Source organism: Xenopus laevis, chromosome 3L (assembly GCF_017654675.1).
Source record: "Xenopus laevis strain J_2021 chromosome 3L, Xenopus_laevis_v10.1, whole genome shotgun sequence".
In the NCBI taxonomy this organism is placed as follows: domain Eukaryota; kingdom Metazoa; phylum Chordata; class Amphibia; order Anura; family Pipidae; genus Xenopus; species Xenopus laevis.
The window spans coordinates 144,920,046-144,938,206 of record NC_054375.1 but is presented as its reverse complement, the minus strand read 5'-3'; the positions used below and the strand labels follow the sequence as shown (position 1 = coordinate 144,938,206).

Sequence of the window (18,161 nt, the reverse complement as noted above, 5' to 3'; positions counted from 1 at the left end):
CGATCCCAGGGGGCGGCCCTTATTTTTTAAAATGGCAATTTTCTATTTATGATTACCCAATGGCACATACTACTAGAAAAGTATATTATTATGAAAATGATTTACTTACATGAAGCAGGATTTTATATATGAGCTGTTTTATGCAATATCTTTTTATAGAGACCTACATTGTTTGGGAGGTATAGTTTTCCTTTAAAGGACCAGTAACATCAACATTTTTTCTTTAAATAATTCGTTAGTATACATTGAAAAAAAACCCACCAAGTCTTTTTTAAGAAATAACTTACTGAAACTCCGCTTGCGCTCCTCTTCAGAAAAGGTTATTGTGATCCATCGTGCGGCACTTCATTTCTTCTCCCTGCCTTCCTTATAGGAGATAGCCAGGGAGGAGAAATCGAACGCCGCACGATGGCTAGTCGCCCTGTCGCCTTCTCTGAAGAGGAGGGGAAGCAGAGTTTCGGTAAGTTATTTCTTAATAAAGGCTTTGCGATTTTAAAGTTTAATTTGTCTTGGTGTTTTTTTTCAATGTATACATGGTACTTTATAAACCATAGTCTCTTATCCGCCCCCCACACTTTTGTTGCTGGACCCCATTAAAAGGAAAGTGGTGTTAGTTTAACTAGAAGAAATGAACTCTGTATAAACAACCCCCTTTTGCTGTTATTGATTTGGCTTTCAGATAAACAGAAGTCCATTGAGAGGGATATTTACCTGTGTACTGAAAATCCCATGAACAACCTTCTCTTCCTCCTAGGGATGCACCGAAACCAGGATTTAATTTTGTACTCAGCCTTTTTCAGCAGGATTCGGATTCAGCCCAATCCACGTGCCTCATCCAACCGAATCCGATTCCTCAAAATCATGTCATTTTGATCACGCAGACAAGGAAATAATTTTTTCTTCAACTATGAGATGCACTGGGAACCCTCATTTGCATATGCAAATTAGGATTTGGTATTCAGACACATTTTTTTTCATGAAGGATTCAGGGAATCGGCCAAATCCCAAAATAGTGGATTCACTGCATCCCTACAAAGTTATTCCCACCAGAATTGCTCCCAAAACCAGGAAGTTGGAGAATGAAAACCATTTCAATTTCTCTTTCTGAGTAAAGGGGCTTCTACACTTTAAAAGTAAATTTTCTTCATACAGATGTTCATAAACATTTGCAATGGTTTTAAAGCAAATTTAATGTAATTATTATCTGTTATTATTAAATTAAGCGCCAATATATTCAGCAGTACTGTAATGCTATTGCAAGTCCCTTTCTATTCTCTGGGTCTGAGTAAAACAAAACTCTGAATACCGATGTTTAGTGATGGGCAAATTCGCGAAATGGCGCCAGCGTCTCGTTTTTGACGCCGTTTTTGTGACGCCAGTGCACATTCGCCAGCAAATTTTTGCGACCGTTTGGTGAATCGTGCAAATTCGCTGTGAATTCGCGCCTGGCGAATAAATTCGCCCATCACTACTGATGTTGCACAACTGATCAACTGAACTGCATCTACCTATCATTTTCTTTGGGGGGTACTGTCTTCTAGTTTGGGTTGCCAACCTTTCTGAAAATTTTTTTACGGGCCAGTGGGGGGGCGGGAACAAAAGGGGTGGTCCGTGATGCAAAGGGGGGTGGAGCCATGTACCATGATACAAAAGGGGCGGAGGTAAGTTCTGAGCGAATTGGGGGCGGACCAAGGGCTTTTTTAAAGGGTATTACAAATTTACCGGCAGCTACATTACATTACAATACCGGCCCTGGCCTTAGCAGGTGTTTTACCGACTAGGCCGGTAAAATACTAGCAGGGTGGCAACCCTAGTTCTAGAGGTGTGCGGGTTGAGAAATTCTCCATCCACCCCCTCCTGACCCACCCCCTCCTAACCCGCACCTGGCCCGGCCCACTGTTCCCCCTCTATTTATAGGCCTGCCCCATTCATGACATCTCTGAATAGAGGGGGAACAGCTGGTTGGGCCCGGTGTGTGTTGGAAGGGGGTGGGTTAGGGTCGGGTGCAGTAGTCTGTAAATTTAGGGGCTGGAGGCCGGTCGTGGGCGGGAAGAGCAGGAGAAGAGCTCAACCTGGACCCACCCGCGACCCAAAGATTTTGTGCAGGAGCCCAACCCGTGGGTAATCCTTTGGGCCGGTTTCAGGGCGGCCCGCATATCACTACTGTGTTAGTTTTTGCTCATCATGTTTAATCTGCTTTTGGAACGGATATATTACATTGAAATTACTGAAGTTGCTGGAAGTAATGCTTATATGACCCCCCATACTTTCCAACTGTCCCGTTTTTAGAGGGACAGTCCCTCTTTTGACAGCTCTCTGCACTGAACAGCCAGAAAAAGAAACAAAGTTTCTAACTTAATTGGCTTTTGGCAGAGAGCCCAGAACAGCCGAGGTTCATATAAGATACTTTGTTACAATTTCTAGATAAGCAAATAAGTCATTGTAACAATATAAGACAACAGGTCCCTTGGGAGAAGTTACACTCACAGCTTAAAGGGCAATTCACCTTCATTAGCAAAATGGTAATAACTGAAAAAAAAACCACAGAAATGTGTTCAAAATTAAATAACCTGCCAAATTTAGTAAAATCAACATGGTAATTAGGGGGTGTGGCCACAAAAATACGTGCTACGCGCGTCAACTTTTTTGTCCCTCTTTTTATTTAAAAATGTTGGGAGGTACGGACCCCCTTCTAGCAGTTGGAGGCTCTTCCAGATGTTACATTACAACTCCCATCATCCCCCGCCAGCTTTCAGCTATCAGTGGGATTGCTAGTTCAATAACATCTGAAGGGCTCCCCCATGACTATACAGTAATGGAGTAAATAGAACAGTAAATCCAATGAACATATCCATGTGCCCGTGTGATTCCTCTCCCCTCTCCCCTCTACATTACTCAGGAAGATCTGTTAGTCTTCCAGCTGTTGGGAATTGCAGTAAACTGGCTAAGGCCGCTGTCAGCCTGTAATGCACAACAGCTGGGGCGCCAGGAGTTGGAATCCCCTCGCTAGCAAAGCTGACAGTTTGCAATCTGATCCTGAGTGTAAAGTTACCAGTGTTCTGTGTAATGCATTGAAATCACTGGACAAGAAGCCACTTCAGCCCCAATAATAACACTGCCTGGGAACGGCAGGAGAAGAATTCATGTTCCATCTGATGGGGCAAATGACTGGATTTAACCCCTTATCTGCCTGTGCTGAGTCACACTTTTATTATGCTTTATTTATAGCGACAACACATTCCACAGCGCTTTATAGAGATTATACATCATTCAGCATCAGTCCCTGCCCAACTGGAGCTTACAGTCTGAGGTCCCTTTCTAGGGTTGCCACCTTTTAATAAAATTTGCACCGGCCGGTGCTGGGGGCGGTAAAACGAGGCGGGATGTGACGTCAAAGGGGGCGGGGAGGGATTGCAAATGGGGCGGAGTTGCGGCGTGCAATTGGATGTGACGTCAAAGGGGCGGGGCAAGACTACATGCCAGTAAATTTGTAATACCGGCCCCGGCCTTGGCGGGTGTTTTACCGGCTAGGGCGGTAAAATACCGTCCAGGTGGCAACCCTATCCCTATCACACAAAAAAGGCACAATGTTTGCCCAGGTGCAGTTACCCGTAGCAACCAATAAGCTATTGAAATAGCACAGTAAATGCTGATTTCTGGTTTCTGGTTTTCTAATACACGTGATACTGATGCATTTACCACCAGCAACCAAGTGAAATCAATAGGAGGCGGCACTGGCATTTTTGGGCACTTCTCCCAGGGGTTAAATAGACGGGAAGAACAGGACAAAGGTGGGGCTAAATCAGGCAAATGAGCAAACAAAAATGGAAAAACAAGAATATATTAGGGGTCCCTTCAACCACTGTTAATTTTTTAAAGGAGAATTAAACCCTAAAAATGAATATGTCTAAAAATGCCCTATTTTATATATTGAACTCATTGCACGAGGCTAAAGTTTGAGCTTGTCAATAGCAGCAATGATCCAGGACTTCAAACTTGTCACAGGGGGTCACCATCTTGGAAAGTGACTGTGACACTCACATGCTCAGTGGGCTCTGATTGGCTGTTGAGAAGCTAAGCTTAGGGCTCGTCACTAATTATCCAGCAGAAAATGAGCTTCCCCTGTAATATAAACGGATGCTACAGGTTTGCTGATTATTAAATTCTGATGCTAATTGCACTGGTTTCTGTGCTGCCATGTAGTAATTATCTGTATTAATTACTAATCAGCCTTATATTGTGACATTTCTATTCTATGTGTACTGTATATTGTGAGTGGGTCCCTAAGCTCAGTAAGTGACAGCAGCACAGAGCATGTGCACTGAATCAGCAGAAAAGAAGATGGGGAGCTACTGGGGCATCTTTGGAGACACAGATCTTTACTGCTAAAGGGCTGTGGTTGCCTTGGGCTGGTACAGAAGCACAACATGATTAAAATAATGTACAACATTTATAACTACTTCTTTAGTTAGGCTTTAGTTCTCCTATAAGTATTTTCATCCAGGTCTTTGTTGCTGCAGAGCAGGCGTTCAAGTGTATGTAAAGGTAAAAAATAAAATCCCATTTTTACTTTCTTTAATGAAAAAGAAACCTATCTCCAATATACTTTAATTAAAAAATGTGTACTGTTTTTATAAGAAACCTGACTGAATGCAGTGAAATTCTCCCTTCATTTACTGCTGTGGATAGGAATTGTCAGACGGTCCCTAACTGCTGAGCAGGGAAACAATCATTGAGTACAAAGGGACACACCCTTTCCCCTAATGTTCTTGCACTTTTGCCAAGCATCTTAGTAAATTACCACTATTATGTTCCGTTAGGTCCAATCCCACAGACATATGGATATTTCTGTAGCAGTCTACTAATTTAAATCTCATTCCTCTAACGAAGACCGCCAGGAAGAGGCAGACTCACATCTCCAGAATGTTAAAGGGCTTGTTCCCCTTTAAATGAACTTTAAATATGATGTAGAGAGTGATATTCTGAGACAATTTGCAATTGTTTTTCATTTTTAATTATTTGTGGTTTTTGAGTTATTTAGCTTTTTATTCAGCAGCTCTCCAGTTTGCAATTTCCACAATCCGGATGCTAGGGTCCAAATTACCCTAGCAACCATGCATTGATTTTAATTATAGACTGGAATATGAATAGGAGAGGCCTGGATAGAAAGATAAGTAATAAAAAGTAGCAATAACAATATATTTGTAGCCTTACAGAGCATTTGTTTTTTAGATGGGGTCAGTGATCATCATCTGAAAGCTGGAAAGTGTCAGAAGAAGAAGCCAAATAATTCAAAACTATAAAAAAGAAAAAATTAAGGCAAATTGAAAAGTTGCTTAGAATGGCCATTCTATAACATACTAAAAGTTAACTTAAAAGTGAACCACCCCTTTAAATTAGGCACAGGTCTGCAGGCTGGCAATCAGCTATGTATTATAAGGGATAATGTGCCCCCTACTGTAACTGATAAGGTTATTAGAAGTCACTGAGAGATTCTGTGACCATATAAAGGCAAAAGGCTGCAGGCTGAGTTATACAGGGAACTCTGAGTATCACTCATATATTTTAAGGGATCATGTACCCCCTACTGCAACTGATAAGGATATTAGAAATCACTGAGAGATTCTGTGACCATATAAAGGCACAAGGCTGCAGGCTGAGTTATACAAGGAACTCTGAGTATCACTCATATATTATAAGGGATTATGTACCCCCTACTGTAACTGATAAGGATATTAGAAGTCACTGAGAGATTCTGTGACCATATAAAGGCACAAGGCTGCAGGCTGAGTTATACAGGGAACTCTGAGTATCACTCATATATTTTAAGGGATCATGTACCCCCTACTGCAACTGATAAGGATATTAGAAGTCACTGAGAGATTCTGTGACCATATAAAGGCACAAGGCTGCAGGCTGAGTTATACAGGGAACTCTGAGTATCACTCATATATTATAAGGGATTATGTACCCCCTACTGTAACTGATAAGGATATTAGAAGTCACTGAGAGATTCTGTGACCATATAAAGGCACAAGGCTGCAGGCTGAGTTATACAGGGAACTCTGAGTATCACTCATATATTTTAAGGGATCATGTACCCCCTACTGCAACTGATAAGGATATTAGAAGTCACTGAGAGATTCTGTGACCATATAAAGGCACAAGGCTGCAGGCTGAGTTATACAGGGAACTCTGAGTATCACTCATATATTATAAGGGATTATGTACCCCCTACTGTAACTGATAAGGATATTAGAAGTCACTGAGAGATTCTGTGACCATATAAAGGCACAAGGCTGCAGGCTGAGTTATACAGGGAACTCTGAGTATCACTCATATATTTTAAGGGATCATGTACCCCCTACTGCAACTGATAAGGATATTAGAAGTCACTAAGAGATTCTGTGACCATATAAAGGCACAAGGCTGCAGGCTGAGTAATACAGGGAACTCTGAGTATCACTCATATATTATAAGGGATTATATACCCCCTACTGTAACTGATAAGGATATTAGAAATCACTGAGGGGTCCTGTGACCATATAAAGGCACAAGGCACAAGGCTACCTTATATGCTGAGTATATGCTGTAAAAATATACAAAATACAGTTAACTGTAAACTAACTATAAATAAACTAACTTTTGTTAACTCATAAAAACATGGGTCTTGGGTCATGGAACCTATGCATTACGCGGCTTCATTACGCGGCTTCATTACGTGGCTTCACGCCACTTCATCGAAAGGGAAGCCATGAAACGCTTAAAGCGTGGCTTCCATAACTTTCTCTGTATGATTCTGTGAATAGCACAAAATAAAGCTGTTTGCCGGATATCGTGCTCCCCATTTTCACGACTTATCCTTTATGCTGTTAGTAGCAGAGACTATTGGAATGCACTTCTGCACATTTTGTTTGACTGCTACAAACACATAAATAACATTCCGTTTACAAACAATAGAGTTTATCCCACAGCCTAATGGTCTGGCTCCTAATAACTCTGCTGGTAACCTCAGTGCCCTGGTTACAGGCCTGGCTTCCATCAGCACCGTGTTTATCCATACAGAAGAGAAACAGCACTTTAGCCGACGACTTTCTGCTGGTCTCAGGTTTCTGGGGGCTCTGGATACAACAGCTGCACAAGAAATTCCAAGCATCCGAAACAAAAGCAGATTTTGTTGGAATAAACACATGTATGGGCCCCTGTGTTCTCTGGGTTATGTTTGGTTAATGAAAAACAACTTCCCCTTTAAACCCAGAGGCACATTTATCAAGAATCGAATTTCGAATTCATGTGAGTTTTTTTTTTTAACTCACATGAATTAGATTTCACTCGAAATTTGATTGGGGGAAATTTATTTAAAAAATCGAATATTTCAAACTCCTTTACAAAATTTTACCGACCCGAAAACTTTCGATTCAAATTCGACCAAACTCGATTCGAGTATTTTCTCAGCTCTCTCCCATTGATTTATACAGTAATTAATTTTTGGGTGGAGAATAGTCGAATTTGAATTCTTAAAGGACCGGAGTATGATAGATCTTGAAAATCAAAGTCAAGCTTTTAAAAAAAAACTTGAATCGAGTTTGGATAATTCCCTAGTCGAATTTGACAGTTTTGACCATAAAATTTTTTCGAAATTTCAAATTATCAATTCATCCCTTAATAAATCTGCCCCCTAGAGTATATATATATCAATATATATATCCAGATGGAGGGCCGAATAGTAAGGAACAGTCGGCAGAACAGTTGACAGGTCTGGGATAAAGGATTACAGCAAAGGTCCACAAAGACCAGGCACAAGCCACAACATGAAGCTCTAAGTCATGCAAAAGGCACAATCGGCCTGGCATGTTGGCTGGTGTATGACTAAATTAGGTTTCATTGCCAGCAAAAACTCAAAAACCCCTACTCTTCCCTCTCCATCCTGTATGTTTAAAGGGGAAATATTGCGGATATGAAAATTTAATATAAGCCTCAGCATACGGAAATAAGATAATTTCTAAATAAAATCAATTAAAAATTCTGTATTGTTTCTGAAATGATCAAGTTTATCTTTACTATCCCTCACTCAGCATCTGTTTCTCTTCATTCTGTCTTCATGCAGCAGTTGGGTGTCAGATATTAATTGACAGTTAGATCCAATATATCTTATAGGGGGGCTACTTTTGCCTAGAAGATGTATTAGAGCTCACTCTATTAAAATCACCAGACATCATGTCTCGCTACATGCAGGATTTGTGCAAAAGGCAGTTATTTTGTTGGATTTTGTTTGTACTGGAATCAGTTATTTGAGTGAGCTCTAATACACCTGCTAGGAAAGGAGCCCCCCTATAAGATATATTGTTTCTAACTGTCATGGCTGCCCCCCCATGGCTACACATCAGCTTGTTTATATAAACTATAGTAGTACTTATCTGTTATCTACTGTGTATCCTGTGCTTGAATGGCTGCCCCCATGGCTACACAGCAGCTTGTTTATATAAACTATAGTAGTACTTATCTGTTATCTACTGTGTATCCTGTGCTTGAATGGCTGCCCCCATGGCTACACAGCAGCTTGTTTATATAAACTATAGTAGTACTTATCTGTTATCAACTGTGTATCCTGTGCTTGAATGGCTGCCCCCATGGCTACACAGCAGCTTGTTTATATAAACTATAGTAGTACTTATCTGTTATATACTGTGTATCCTGTGCTTGAATGGCTGCCCTCATGTCTACACAGCAGCTTGTTTATTAGAACTATAGTAGTGTTGCTGAAGCAAACACACCAGTTTTACCAGTGCCGACAGAACATTATATTTTTTCATTACTTTAAAATACTTTTATTTTTTGGTGTTACCGTTTAAACATTTTCTAAAGATATTTAGTGCCATCTTGTGGATATAGTGAACACTGCAAAATTCTTGCATGAAACATTTCGATGAAGTGCCAACTCTTAAAGGGCATGTAAAGGCAAAAAAATAAAATCCCATTTTTACTTTCTATAATGAAAAAGAAACCTATCCCCAATATACTTTAATAAAAAAAATCTGTACCATTTTTATAAGAAACCTGACTGTATGCAGTGAAATTCTCCCTTCATTTACTGCTGTGGATAGGAATTGTCAGACGGTCCCTAACTGCTGAGCAGGGAAACAATCATACTTATGAACAGCAGGGGGAGCCCCCGCCTTACTTCCCAGCCATGCAGAACTCAAGCAGCTTTGTTTATGACGATCCCTAAGCAGCCCAGACCACACTGAGCATGTGCACAGTCTTAGTCTTGCAAAGATGTTTAACAAAGTTACAAGATGGTGACCCCCTGTAGCCAACTTTGAAAGCATAAATTATTTGTTTGATTAGGCTTGTGGTGCAGTTAGTTCATGTTTATATTTAGTATACAAAATACAGCATTTCTAGCCCTATTCTATTTTAGACTTTACATGCCCTTTAACCTCATACCTGAACTTTAATCTGGCAGGGGATACAGAGCAAACCTTTGCAGTTGAGTCCCATTATCCCACGGCCACTATCACTGTGAAGACTATGGGGAAACATGAAACTGATTTATTACTTATCATTATTTTGGAAAATATACATTTATTGTGCTTGGCTGTTTAGCAAAGCCTCTATTCCTTCACAATTCTTCATTCCATGGCAGGCCTCAGGCTCATGTGTATTATTTTATTTGTATATTTAATATAGAATAGCAATATTATTTTCAGTGATTTACAAATGAGAAAATACTGCAGAGAATCTGGATGAGGGATCTGGATAAGTGCAACAGCCACACAGCTAGGAGTCATAATCTCTTTGGTTTCATAGTGCATTTCCATCGGGCTGAACTCTGTTACTTTACAAAAATAATTCAAAGAAGGGATTTGTTTTGTTTCTCAGTTCCCTCATTAAGATATATACACACATCTAAATACAGAGCCATTGTCAAGCCATTAAGCCATCTACTCATACTTCACCTCCCAGAATTCTCTGGGAGATCATACAACAGATCATAAAGTCAGAGATGGCTCCTGGACTTTATCCTTCTTCACCCTCGGCTTCTCCATCAGTCTCTGCTCCTTCAGTCTTTGACTGTTCCATACGCACAAGCCTTATCGGCAAGCGACTAAAGTGATTCCTGGAATATGTGGCATTTTCCACCTCTTGGTCTTCTTCCACCTCTTCTTGGAGTCTGTCAGCATCTGATTAAAGACCAGAGAAGGGAATGTATTAATACTATGTAGGACCTATGCAGAGAATGTAAGTGGGAAATCCCGGCTAACAGAAATGGAATGGAGTACAAGGGCCCAACTGGAAACACACTCTACAAAATATTCTCCTTCCTTCTCCTCCTTCCATAGCCTCTTCCCTCATCACTATATTTTTCCCCTCATCTTTATTTTACCGCTTTTCCATGGTGCCTCTTCTTCTCCCCATTACTGTCCTCTCTCCCCAGTAGGCCTACAAGGCTAAGGTATGTAAAGAGTAGAACCCATCATTTTAACATTGAAGTTGCTTGGAGATAGACATTAGTCAATAGCTAATTGCATGCTGGGGTCCTCTAGTGACCAAATAGAGATATAGACTCAAAAATTCACAAAAATCCCACAGACATGCTATTTATAATAAAAATAGTGTTTATTAATCCCAGTAGAGATCCTAGAGGGGGGCGGGCCCTGGTGCGTGACGCGCAGCTGGGCCCCACCCCTTCCATACCGCCCACATTTTCAATGGCACGTGGGCTGCCGAGGGGCCCTGAGGGGGTGCGGCCCATGGCCCGCTCGCACCCCCTGCTCCCCCGGTAGTTCCGCCACTGATTAATCCATATTAAAAAATATCAAACAGTCCCCACATGGCCTAACGCGTTTCATGCTTACCTAGCACTTAGTCATAGAAATTGCCTATGACTAGGTAAGCATGAAACTCGTTAGGCCATGTGGGGACTGTTTGATATTTTTTAATATGGATTAATATACACTATTTTTATTATAAATAGCATGTCTGTGGGATTTTTGTGAATTTTTGAAGAACCCATCATTGACAACACAACAACCAGATTCAGTCGTTCAGTTCCTATCATTGAGTTATACTGTTCTGGAAAGGTTCCCTGCGAGCCACATAATTTGCTTTCATGCAAAAAAAACTATTAAACTATTGGAAGTAGAGAACTTACCCGATAGACCCTTGTCTGATGAAGTCTCTGTTACACCCTAAGGGACAGATCAAAGACAAAAAAACTTCAATTAATAAGAAACTAGAAGGAAAAAATTCAATTATTCAATAAAGACATAGAGTATATGTGTTATTTGTCAGTGTCTCAGGCTCAGCAAACATATTGGCCTAAAAACGGCAGCCTTCTCTATGTAATGTAATACAGATGAAACATCAAGGTTGGTTTGCCACATCGTCTGCCAACGTAGACACTACCTTAACATCAAAGGGTCTTCTTGAATCCTCTGCTCCTTCCACATCTGCTGGCTCCTCTTCTGAATTCTGGGGTCTGGCAGAGGGTAAGTCGTCCATCCCAAAGATCTTCTCATAGTTGTTTATAAGGAATTCCACTGCCTGTGACTGGTACCCAGTGTCAATCAGACAGTTCACTGATATGTCCTGACCAGGCAATGGACGAATTAGAGTTGGTCCAAAGATTATCCCCAGGTTATTAGGATTCATCTTGTTATCCTCAAACCTCTCTGACACTCTAAAATGCAGGAAAGAAAGGAAAGAAAAAAAGATAGGACAAGTATAAAGGGAGTTGAATTGGTCTACCACCAAAGATTATGTAAGGACAGCAAATTGTACTAAAGCTCTACAGCCGTGTTATATAATGGTACTGGGTTCATTGGTTATTCTTTCTTGACTGTCACCTGTAGAGATGGGCTGTGAGATGACGAAGTGTGTTGTAGTGACTGTGAGGCATCCTGCACAGAAGTTCCTTCATTTGATGAATAGCACTGTGGCCAGTTTCATTCTCCTTTGTGTCTTCCAGGTAGTCTCTTGAAAAAGCCATAAATTGCTCATAAAGTTGATAAGGGACAACTGAGTCTGGGAGCTGGACAAATGGGAAAAAACATCACATTTGTGAATAATTGTAACAGAATTGACATGCTAAACATTCTCCCACAGCTGTAAGCCACATGTCAGTTTCCCCTAGAGTAGGCAGCATTCAAAGGTCATATTCCATCCAAGTCAGTGTTGTAACTAGAGTGCGCCAGGCCCCCATGGGCCCATCTTCAGAGGGTGCACTCCGATCCCCATCCTCCCGGCCACTTCCCATCCCGCATCTGCCCCACCCATGTCCCGCCTCCACCCACTACCGCCCAACTTTGGTTCACCTTCTTCGGCTGTGGAGGAGTTTTTTTTTATTAACTATAGAGAAAACAGACCCCACAGTCCGGGCCCTACTGTTCTATGGGGCCCCCTTGTGACTTTGGAGTCTGCTTCCTCTATAGTTACGCCACTGATCCAAGTCCATTAAAAACTTTGGATACATTGATTTACTATATATCTGATATATGATATCCCCCAAACCTTCCAAGAACCTGACCACTGCTGTTTTTTAATGCTATTCACTTGCTATGTAAAATGTCAACTAATTCCAATTGTGTGAGAGAACAGCCAGCAGTTCAGCAGACCTGATGGGGAACTATAGTATATCTTTCCTGTGTCAGGGCAGAGCTGTGATTGGCTACTCACATCCTATTGTGCTTCCCAGAAATAAGCATGAGGACACGCCCACCACCCATCTGTAAAACAGACAGGGACTGGAGATTTAAAGGGCATGTAAAGTCAATAAAATCCCATTTTTCTTTCTTTAGTGAAAAAAAACATATCTCCAATATACTTTAATTAAAAAATGTGTACCGTTTTTATAAGAAACCTGACTGTATGCAGTGAAATGTTCCCTTCATTTACTGCTATGAATAGGAATTGTCAGATGGTCCCTAACTGCTCTGTAGGGAAACAATCATACTTATGAACAGCAGGGGGAGCCCCCGCCTTACTTCCCAGCCATGCAGAACTCAAGCAGCTTTGTTTATGACGATCCCTAAGCAGCCCAGACCACACTGAGCATGTGCACAGTCTTAGTCTTGCAAAACAAAGTTACAAGATGGTGACCCCCTGTAGCCAACTTTGAAAGCATAAATCATTTGTTTGATTAGGCTTGTAGTGCAGTAAGTTCATGTTTATATTTAGTATACAAAATACAGCATTTCTAGCCTTATTCTATTTTAGACTTTACATGCCCTTTAAGTAAAGTTTCAAAAAAATTTCAATTTTTTAGAATAACAATAATTTCTAGCCCTAAGTTAAATTATGAGAAATATTTTACTTATGTTGAGTTATAGGATCACGGTGATCTTGGTAACTGTATCACAATTTAAATATTTCAAAAAGAATATAATTTTAATATAATTTATTATAAATATAAAATTTTAATCTAAATTTAAGATAAAGCCAATATTTAAAATTAGAAATTATATATTTGTACAGATCAATGCTTTAAATATTTCCATCAAAAGTTTATTATTAATTTATAATAATTTAATTTGTATTAAATACTAAAATCGATGGTTTACAAATATGTCAGCAGCCATGGCCTTGGATACTTCTGACAACCAAGCTATATATGACTATGCACATGACTTTTCTTAAGCTAATAAACTAAGGGGCAGGTTTATCAATGGTCAATTATGTGAATTTATTTTTTACTCTAATAAATTTGAATGTACTCAAAACACGAAATGTTTTCTTATTTAAGATATAACTCGAAGATCTAAAATTCAAAAGAATGTTACTGACCCAAAAACTTGTTTAGAGTTCGAATCAAATTCGAATTAAACTCTATTCGAGTTTTTCCTTCGAAAAAACCTCAAATGTCATAAAGGCTATCTTCAAATGGGTCTGCCATTGAATTGTAAATTAATTCAGCAGGTTTAAAGTGGCAAATATTCGAATTAGAACTGTTTCCATTCTCCAGGTGTGATAAATCTCACATTCAAATTTACATTCGAGTTGGAGCTTTAAATTCAATTTGTGAATTTTGACACAAAAAAAAAATAATTTAAATTTACCATTTGAACCTTAATAAATCTGCCCCTAAAATTTACTAGATTAAGTACATTGGCTTGGACAAGCCAGAGTAATTAAAAGAAAAGATCTGAAACTAAAAACAAAGAATACCTGCTTTAGAAAATGCTTGAGTGAGCTTGTTATATCATGCGGTGAATGGCCTGAAAGGTCCACCAGTTCTCTCCCATTCTCAAATGCCTGCAGGAGCTTCTCCACCCGAGCTTTGGCTCCACTGATACGATACAAACCCTAAAAAAGAGAGGGTACAGGGAATTATGAAGTTGGGAATCAACAAATGAGAAAAAGTAAAGTAAATAAAATAACAATGAAACAGGTAGAAAGTGGTTAATAAACTATTCAACCTGGGTTACTGAAAAGATGGAGGAAGAAGCAGGAAGTGGGAGGTCCTGACCAAATATTAAACTTTGAAGATTGGCTTGACCCCATAACACTGAAAATAACAATGTTTAAAGGGCATGTAAAGTCTAAAATAGAATAAGGCTAGAAATGCTGTATTTTGTATACTAAATATAAACATGAACTTACTGCACCACAAGCCTAATCAAACAAATGATTTATGCTTTCAAAGTTGGCCACAGGGGGTCACCATCTTGTAACTTTGTTATACATCTTTGCAAGACTAAGACTGTGCACATGCTCAGTGTGGTCTGGGCTGCTTAGGGATCATCATAAATAAAGCTGCTTGAGTTCTGCATGGCTGGGAAGTAAGGTGGGGGCTCCCCCTGCTGTTCATAAGTATGATTGTTTCCCTGCTCAGCAGTTAGGGACCATCTGACAATTCCTATCCACAGCAGTAAATGAAGGAAGAATTTCACTGCATACAGTCAGGTTTCTTATAAAAACGGTACACATTTTTTAATTAAAGTATATTGGAGATAGGTTTCTTTTTCATTAAAGAAAGTAAAAATGGGATTTTATTTTTTTGCCTTTACATGCCCTTTTAGGGCAAAGAAAACAGCAGAGAGCTGAACAAAGTATAAGTTTTGTTTACCTGTTGCCCCAGTGCCCGTTGTTCAATTTCTGCAGTACATCTAACAATGATGAAAGGAACCTCTTCTGGAAAGTACCGAGGAAATTGGCTGAAGTCTACTCCAAACAGGGGAACTTTAGGAGGAAGCTTCCGATGACCACACTTTATTAGCAGGTTTTCCAAGCACTTTCTGTGACAGGTCAGTAAGCACTGCAACAAACACACACACAATAAGAGGTAGAGACCTTCATCTTTAAAGCCCAACCTGCAACAGGTTTACCTACATCCAAAAGTGATTGGGAAGTGATACATAAGATCAAAGGCTGGAAAGATGTAGAAAAGCTGATTTGACGCAAACACCAGAGCAGTACCAGACCTGAACCACAACCCACACCTACTTTTACCTACCCACTAACTCACGTTAACCCCAGAGAACATTCCTTTTATATAATGACCCACATTCAATATGAGCATGGGCAATGGTAAGAACTACTGAGACATTGCTACATGGTTTCTCACCTCCTCACACTCCACACCAGAAACCATAAAGTTCTCGCACTCCCTGCACTTGCTGGGAACTCTTGTCCTCTTAAGACGATGACTTTGAGCAGCCAGAGACAGAACCCCCAGCCTTTCCATGCTCTGCAGTGGCAAACCATTCTCAGAATTGGCGTCTGTTGAATCTGATTGAAAAGAAAGTGTAAAATACAAGTTCAATATTAGTGAAGATCTTGCAAAGTCCACAAGATGGAATTCTAGGGACACCATACTCACCAACATCCTCTGCATTGAAGGAATCTCTTTCATCCAGATCATCAGAAGACATAGTACCTGTGGAGGAAGCTTTAGGGACTCTTCGAGCAAAGTCACCTAAAGATTTAACACAATTTAGAAGATCTAATTGGTTGCTACAACTATAATTTAGCAGTAATATAGGAGTAAGGCTGTTACCTGGGCTGTCGCTTGTAGACTCTTGGGATCTGGATTCGCTGGTAGCTCCCATGCTCTCTGAATCACTGCTGGGAAATTTGCTGCCCCATGATCCCCTTTCCCCTAAAGGAAAACAAGTAAAAATTGATGAACCATGGACATATAAATTAGGGATGCACCAAATCCAGGATTCGGTTCGGGATTCGGGCCAGGATTCGGCCTTTTTCAGCAGGATTTGGATTCGGGCCAAATCCTTCTTCCCGGCCGAACTGAATCTGAATCCTAATTTGCATATGCAAATTAGGGGCGGGAAGGGAAATCGCGTGACTTTATGTCACAAAATAAGTAAGTAAAATGTTTTCCCCTTCCCACCACTAATTTGCATATGTTCAGTATTCGGCCAAATCTTTCGTGAAGGATTTGGGGGTTCGGCCGAATCCAAAATAATGGATTCGATGCATCCCTAATATAAATACATTAGGGGGCCCATTTACTTAGCTCGAGTGAAGGAATAGAGGAAAAAAACTTTGAATTTAGAATGTTTTTTTTGGCTACTTCGACCATCGAATGGGCTACTTCGACCTTCGACTTCGAAGTCGAAGGATTTCAATTCGGCAGTCGAATATCGAGGGTTAATTAACCCTCGATATTTGACCATAAGTAAATTTGCCCCTAGATGTGTAGTTTGTACAAATAGCAAATAAAACTATTATTATATTGAAACAACTTTCATCACTTCATACTAACTGTCATCACACTTACAGGAAGGACCCATATGTTCAGATTCTCTTACCCATACGTTCATTTACCTAACATTTTAAAAAGTAACTAACTCTTCAACAACATGTCTGTTTCCAAGCTAAATCTGGAGTTGAAGGGGTTGGTCACCTTTCAATTAACTTGCGAAGGGTTATTTACTAAAATCAGAATTTTTCTGATACTTTAAATAGAAAATTCCAACCAAAGTAGAATCCTTAATCTGACCTTATTTATTATTTAATAAAAAGCTTGATTTAGTCAGTTTGGGTAAAAAAGTGATAAAACTGGTGGAAAACCAGAATCGTATAAGTTTTTTCAGATTTTTTTCCCGAATTGCTTGATTTTTTCTGGCTTTTTCCCGAAAAGCGAGAATTTTTCAGATTTTTGCCCAAAAACCCCCGAAAGTTTGGATTTTCTGGCTAATTTCAGCACAGGCCACAGAAACTTAAAAAATGATAGGGACTTATACAGAACCTTGGCAGGTCTGGGATAGCAAATTTTCAGATTTGGGCTTCTTGTTGCATCAGGCTTTAATAAATCCTAAAAAAAAATCTAAATTCTAAAAAGTTTGAGTTTTACCCCAAAAATCCCGACCAGAGTTGAGTAAATAACTCCTTTAGTACGATGTAAAGAATGATTTTCTGAGACAATTTGCTATTGCAATTAGAATTTTTTATTATTTGTGGTTTTTGAGTTATTTCGTTTTTTATTCAGCAGCTCTCCAGTTTGCAATTTCAGCAATTGTAGACTTATAGAGTATTTGTTTTTTTAGATTTGCCTCCGACGAAGAATCGGTTGCCCCCGTTGCCTTTTCAAGTGTGGGTGGATTTCAAAGAGAGAATTTCACATCTTTATATTTTCAATGACTATAGAAATCTCCTTTCTTTGATATATATGGATGGCTTTGGGAAGGGTACAGGTTGCTCTTTGGACTATATATCTGGATCTATACATGGACTGCTAATGCATGCAAGGCTGAAAACAGGACTGCACTGAATACAGTAAATATTAGTTATCAACCATGGTATTTCTCTCTCATTACAATTCAGTGTCAGACAATGGGACCTTACCTGCATACACCTTTACTGTTCCATCCTCGTTCTTTACATTGAGGTCAGATAAAGACGAGGAGACTCTGACAAGCTGCACTGCATTCTTCCTTCTACCAACAGATGGTGACCTAAGCAAAGGCATAAGATGGTGATATAGTAACTAGACTGTCTCAGTGTTGCCTGGTGATTACTTTATATTTAGTTGAGTATTAGTGTAGCCTTCTTCCTGTCTCACCTGTGCATAATATAGTATAACGCTCAACTTCTTCCTTATTTGCTGTCATGGGAAAAAATATTCTGTGCCTCAAATAACGACTATTGCCTTTTATACATGACAATTAACAGTGACAGTATAGTTAAGGGTGCAAATGCGC

The 18,161-nt window shown here is 39.8% G+C and overlaps 1 protein-coding gene across 3 annotated transcripts in view; it reads right to left on the bottom strand.

Annotated features, from left to right (window-relative positions):
* Positions 1-9,660: 9,660 nt before the first annotated feature.
* Positions 9,661-18,161, bottom strand: part of gmip.L (GEM interacting protein L homeolog) — a 34,834-nt gene continuing 26,333 nt past the window's right edge. For all 3 annotated transcript variants that reach the window (XM_041587210.1, XM_041587211.1, XM_041587212.1), the window contains 10 exons: positions 17,806-17,915; positions 15,998-16,099; positions 15,821-15,916; positions 15,566-15,729; positions 15,068-15,256; positions 14,167-14,304; positions 11,850-12,034; positions 11,410-11,683; positions 11,156-11,192; positions 9,661-10,184 (listed from right to left, as the gene is read on the bottom strand). In XM_041587210.1, the coding sequence (XP_041443144.1) occupies positions 10,021-10,184; positions 11,156-11,192; positions 11,410-11,683; positions 11,850-12,034; positions 14,167-14,304; positions 15,068-15,256; positions 15,566-15,729; positions 15,821-15,916; positions 15,998-16,099; positions 17,806-17,915 (1,459 nt within the window). In that variant the 3' untranslated portion in view covers positions 9,661-10,020. The remainder of the gene's footprint in view (positions 10,185-11,155; positions 11,193-11,409; positions 11,684-11,849; positions 12,035-14,166; positions 14,305-15,067; positions 15,257-15,565; positions 15,730-15,820; positions 15,917-15,997; positions 16,100-17,805; positions 17,916-18,161) is intronic.